Source organism: Aquila chrysaetos, chromosome 23 (genome assembly GCF_900496995.4).
Source record: "Aquila chrysaetos chrysaetos chromosome 23, bAquChr1.4, whole genome shotgun sequence".
NCBI classification, from domain to species: domain Eukaryota; kingdom Metazoa; phylum Chordata; class Aves; order Accipitriformes; family Accipitridae; genus Aquila; species Aquila chrysaetos.
Window position 1 is genome coordinate 1,403,368 of NC_044026.1, and position 6,000 is coordinate 1,409,367.

Below are 6,000 nucleotides of genomic sequence, written 5' to 3' on the forward strand. Positions count from 1 at the left end.
GCTTGACGGGAAGGCAGCGAAAAAAAAAACAAAAACCCAAGGGACCGCTCCCAGCGGGGAGGGGGATGACTGTGTAGGGAGGACGGACGGCAGGTGCCGCCCGCCCCGTGATGCCTCCCACCGCCGCCCCGGCGAGAGGAAGGAGGCCGAGCGCCGCGGCTCTGCCCTCCCGCCCCGTCCCCCGAGGAGCGGCGGGAACGGCGCGGCGGGCGCCCGCCAGCAGAGCGCGCGCAAGGGGCAAAGATGGCGCCGCGTTGCGCTCCAGCGGGACTCGCGCCCTCCTTCCCCTTCTTCACCGCCCGCCCCCCCCTACACACACACACACAACCCTCCCCGCCGCCGGCTCCCGCTCCGCCGGGCCGGGCCCCACCTTGCCGAAGTGCGCGGCCCAGTGGATGGGCGTCCAGCCGTAGAAGGAGTCCTCGGCCGCCAAGTCGGAGCGGGGCGAGCTCTGGAGCAGCGCGCACAAGGCGGGCAGGTCCCCATCGCGACAGGCGCGGTGCAGGGGGAAGCGCAGGGTCAGCAGCTCCTCGCTGGAGAAACCCGCCTCGGGGCCGGCTCCCAGCGACATGGCGAGGAGGGCAGGGGGGGATAAAGCGGGGAGGGGGAAGAGGAGGAGGAGGAGGAAGAAGAGGAGGGGAGGAGGGGGGGGGAAGAGAAGAAGCGGGCGGGCAGGGCGCGCTGCCCAGGCTGGAAGCGGCGGCGACTGCGGCTGCCGCGAGCTGCCCGAGCACAAAGGAAGCGGGGCGGGGCGGCGCGCGCCTTTGCTCCGCCCCTCACGGGCGGGGACGGGAATGGGGCGGGGAGGGGGGGGGAAGAAGCGTCGGCGGAGCGGGCGCGAGGCAGGGCGCGGCGGGAAGCGCGCGGCCGCTCCCCCCCGCCTCCCCACCCCCCCCCAGCCGTCCGTTTTTGCCGTTGCCTGAGGCGGGAGCGCCGTTCCCGCCGTTCCCCCCGCCGCCGCCGCCGCCGCCTGAGGAGGCTGGTTTGGCAGGGCGGCCTCCTCCAGCCTGGCGCGCCCGTAGAGAGGGACGGCACCTCTGGGCCGGCCGGGGAACGGTCGGTGCGTTTCGGTTTCTCTCGCCGCGCAGGTGAAACTCTGCCGGTGGAGGAGGCTCTGCCGCGGGGCACGGAGCGTTCCCCAGCCTCTGCTGGGGATGGGGGGGGGGGGGGGGGAGTCGGTCTCCCTCGGGGGTGCGCTGTGGAGGGGGGCTGTGGGCTCCCCAGAGCCGGGCCTGCTGCGCGGGTAGTTGGGAGACGAGGGGGGGTTGCGGGGGTGAGAGCAGGCGCGGAAGCAGCTCTGATGGCCCCAAGCCCTCCCTCATCAAGGCCTCTTCCAGTCAGCAAGTAATCTTCCTCACCGGAGCAGGACCCCCCCCCCCCCCCCCCCAACTCGAAGGGACGGGTCGTGTGTGCAGTACCTCTCCTTGCCTGGGGCCCTGGCCTGGAATCCGGAAAGGCGTTGTGGTGTTCGCGTACACCGTGGGAGTGCCTTCGAGCTAACTTCAGCACTCGGAGGTGGCTGTGGGTTTGTGCTGCATAATGGCTTGCAAACCAAAGGATAACCACGTTCGTGTCTGATTAAAATGATAATGCCACATTTTTAATTGCAGCTAGAAACCGGTCTGTGAGTAATGACTCCACAGAAACTTTAGGAAACTCTTGCTGGTTATCCCTAATTATTTTCTGTCAAAAGCATTTGTGAACTACTTTTCTGATAGCAGTAAAATTAAATTGATGCTAATGTGTTTGCATAGATCTAAGTACATTCATTTGCCCCCCAAAATCGAGGGTGTTCCTTTTTTGGTATATGCTGTTAAGCGATGTAAGCCAGGAATTATGTTGGGCATAATTAGTCCAAAGCGCAGACGGTACAAAGTAATTTCTGTTAAAAGCACTAAGAGGCCTAGGCAGTTCAAAGGCTTTTCTTCAACATCAGGTTAAATTGATCATTAAGGTATCGTGAAATACCTTTTAGTTAATACAGGAGTTCTGGTTTCTCAGTAAGTTGGGGTTTTTTTCTTACAGAAGCAAAATACAGTAATTAATAAAGATAAAGCATTTGTAACTTTTTTTGTATTGGATTTTGTGCCTGAGAAATGTGTGTTTTGTATTGTGGGTAGAAACTAGTATCTGAAATAGTTTATTGCGTTTACATTGATTTTTTAATTACTTTTCTGATTGAACTAGTAGTTAAATGTATAAAGATTATAGTTTTGTTTGTTTCGTTTTGTTTGTTTTTTAAAGTAGCTTTTTTTTATTCTTGGGGAGGGGTACACGACACTCTGGATTCGGGCTAACGTATCAATGTTTTCAGCTTTTGCTGAAATTGTCCCTGATCATGGTTTTATATACTACTTACAGCAAGTATGTATTTTGGTTCCATAGGCGTTCCTCACATTTGGCTTCTTTGGATTTTGGCATAGCTAAAACTGTGTATGTACAATATCCAATCCTCAGAGATAAGATTGCAACACAAAGAAAAACACCTACCTGCAAGCAGAAGGAACTGCACCCTGGAATACAGCCCATCATAAAACACCCTCTTGACAAATGCTTCCCACAGCAAATAGTCTTTTTGTGCATATGTAAAATCTTAGAAAAGGAATTAAAAATATGGCGTATGGGGTAGTTTTTTAGTCTTCAGAGAGGTGATTATGGAATTCATTCGCTGTGGAAAGGTGCTGATACTGAGTGGGTGCTTGGTTGGATGTGGGTGCTGCTCTCATGCAGAGAAGGTGCTTTCCAGAATGCTGTTGCAACAGCAAACGGGAGATTTGGCTTAAGATTTTCCTTAAAATATCACAGTGATGGCCTGAGCTAGAAACATTGGATTTAGACTGTAAAAATAATAGCAAAACAGAACACCTTTCTTGTGTTCTCAAAGTTTTGTTTTGATCTGGGCAGTCAAGTAATAACATTGGGTTTTTTATATGCAAAATGGGAATAATAAAATCATGCCTTACCACTCAGGTGGCAAGAAGCTCAATTAATCAAAGTGCTTTGAGGTAAAAGTATAACACTATGATATGAATATACAGATGAGGAATTTCAACACTAGGAGTTACTGCAACTAATATTTGTATCCTCTAGGTATTATTTTATCTTCACCAAAATAAAGTAATACTTGGGTTTCTACAGGGCTGCCAAGTTATAGATCTCAGAGTAATGTGTAAAGGAAGATGAATTACAAATAAGCCCTTTTATAGATGGTGACACTGAAGCACGGGAAAGCTAAATGCTTTGGCCAGGGGAGGGAGTACTTTCAGCTACAGCAACTTTCAGTTCAATACCTTATTCTTTGCCTTACAAAAACTTTCATCTTATGTTGGATCTGGCCTTTGTTTTCACAAGCTCTAGAAATTTATCATCCTATAGGCACTTCTGTTTCTGGGTTATGTGGATTTTTTTTTCCCCATATATAGCTAGGCAGTTGCTATCACTTTACATCAATATGCCTCGTTTTGGGATTAAATAAACAAGGTCCCATATGTTAGAACAGTTGAAAGAAAAAAGGAAAAAAAAACCAACAGAACAAATGAAAAAAACCCCAAACCACATTGTATGTTGTAAAAATGGTCATTACCAGAATGCCTGGTATTAAGGAATACAGTTTCCTAGGTTGCAAACAGGCAAACTGTTTCTTATGGTGGTGTGCATAAGCATTGACATAGTTGCTCACATATTGTTTATAACTGTCATAAAAAGTAGTAAATATCAAAAATGTGGGTTATAGTGAAGATGAACAAGAATTAAATATTCCTGAACTTGAGAAGATTCATATTCAGATTGGCATGTGTTTTTTATCTCTTACTGAGATACAGAAACTGCCCTACCAAGTAAAGGCAGTAGTCTATCTCGTTTTTTCATAGACACCGCCTTTATTTACCTTCTAGCACTCCCTGCAAGATAGACAAGTGCTGTAGAAAAGGGGAAGGAGAATGAAGAGAAGGGAAGAGGCTTTAACAATGCCGTGCGGGAATTCTAGATGTGGAACTGAACCCTGGTATCTTAAGTTTCGTGACTAGATTCCTCGTTATGAGGTCAACCTTTTTTATTTCCTTGCTGGTGATCTACACCAAAAGTTCCAAAATAGGCAAGCACAGTGCTCTCCATATCAGACTGATTCCATAATCAGTCTGTAGCTGGCATATGACTTGGAGACTCACATCAGTGTCTCTCTATTTTTTAAAATTGTGACTCATTATCCAGATAAATATAAAAATATGTATGTTTTAATATTCTGCTTTTCCATTTACTTCCTTAATATATTTGGGCAATGCGCTGTATAGCTTTATCAATTTTAACAGAAATTAAATTTTAATTTAAAATGTTTTCTTTAACTGCTGTCATATGTGAAACTGGGGACATGGGAGTTCTGGTTTTAACTTTTTTTAACATTTCATTACAATTGCATTATAATTCATTCTTTTGTACTTCTCTATCATTATCGTGGTTAGCTTCTATACAGAACAATACAAATCTTAAAGATATTTTCGACAGTGTTTCTGCCCAAAAGATCAGATACATATAATATAAATCTGTTATGTGGTTCTGACTTCTTTCTAGATGATAGGTTTGGTTTCCCTGACAAACATAGTGGCTATTATGGTCTGTCTGCACATATTGTAAGTCAAGAAATTGACAGTCATGGGTTAAACTGTAATTTACAACCTTTTATGAAAAAAAGGAAGCTGTAAGGTGTAACATCTCGGGTTCTTTGCATTTTCTGGTTTGTATGAAGACAGATTTTATCATTTCATATGTTTTATAAACTGAAAATCTTTAATGGAATGCAATAAATAGTATGCTTACAGTATTGTTTACTCAAAAAATGTATTCCTGATTTTTTTATGACTCAGAAAAGTTCACCTACTGAATTTAATAGCCCATATTTTTGTATATTTGAAAAAAATAGTTATTTGCGGGCCTATTTGCATTAATTTCATCCTCAGTTCTATTCCTGGTCTTTTAAGGGAAGTGAGAGGCTTTGTTTCTGTTTCTGTCAGATCAAGGAGGTAGACTTCATGTTTTGTTGGGGCTTTAAACAGAACTAAACTTCCCCCAAGAAAGAAACAGAAAAAGACACAGAAGAGTTTATAGGCAAAGCGGGGTGGAAGAAGAGATTGGTTTTATTTTAGCTAAGTTTGCTTTTATGTTCTCTTTTGGCTAAAGGCTGAAAAAGAAAATGATCTGTAAATGAGGACTTCTTGAATATTCAGTAGAGTCTAACAAGTATAAATTTAGAAAGTAAATACATTATTTTAAAATTGTGTTTTGTGAAAAAGAATTTGCTGGCTTACGTAACTGTAATGTACTCAGCTTCTTCTCTTTGCCACTCTGGTACAAATAAATTATATTTGCCCATTTTTCCTTTCAGACAGGTTGAATATGGAGCATTTTATAATAACTTGTACGGAACAAAGTCAGGTTTGGGGGGGGGGGTGTGAAAAAAATGCTGTAGAGTTTCATCAAATACATAATTCATTCAAATCCTTCCATTCTTGCTGTAGCAAGCTTGCATTGGTTAACACTTAGGGCTTTATGTAGTTGTCCACACATAGATGTCTAATGCCGTTTGAGATGCCCAAGAGTATTCTTCTTCCCTGTTGCCAGCTGCTGCTGCAGAAAGGTATCGCCTTACGCAGGTCCTGCGCCGTGCCTGCACAGGGCTAACGGGTATCTTGGGTGTCCAAAGGCTTCTTAGGCTGCATTGGGCATCTATGTTCTGACACATGTATCCTACATAAATGTAATTTGCATTGATGTGCCCAGTCAGATAAGGAGTTTCTCACATTTTGTCTGGTTCTGAATCCCTGAAAACCTCCTGTCTTTGGAGGAGGTTGTCACAGAATTGCTGGCTGCCTCCTGTATTATGTCTGAATCTGGTTCTGGGTCTCTAGGGCGTTATACTAGCTATTTGTGTTTCATTTTGTTTTCCTACCTAGAATCTTTGAGGGGGATTTTGCAAAAGGACAAACTTATTCAAACATTATTCATCTT

At 45.3% G+C, this 6,000-nt stretch overlaps 1 protein-coding gene across 4 annotated transcripts in view; it reads right to left on the reverse strand.

The window, feature by feature from the left end:
* Positions 1-730, reverse strand: part of ANKRD10 (ankyrin repeat domain 10) — a 38,708-nt gene extending 37,978 nt beyond the window's left edge. For 3 of the 4 annotated variants that reach the window (XM_029999261.2, XM_029999260.2, XM_029999259.2), the window contains exon 1: positions 371-729. In XM_029999261.2, the coding sequence (XP_029855121.1) occupies positions 371-571 (201 nt within the window). In that variant the 5' untranslated portion in view covers positions 572-729. Of the gene's footprint in view, positions 1-370 lie in introns of all 4 variants that reach the window. The other variant, XM_029999262.2, reaches the window with a different exon arrangement.
* Positions 731-6,000: the final 5,270 nt, after the last annotated feature.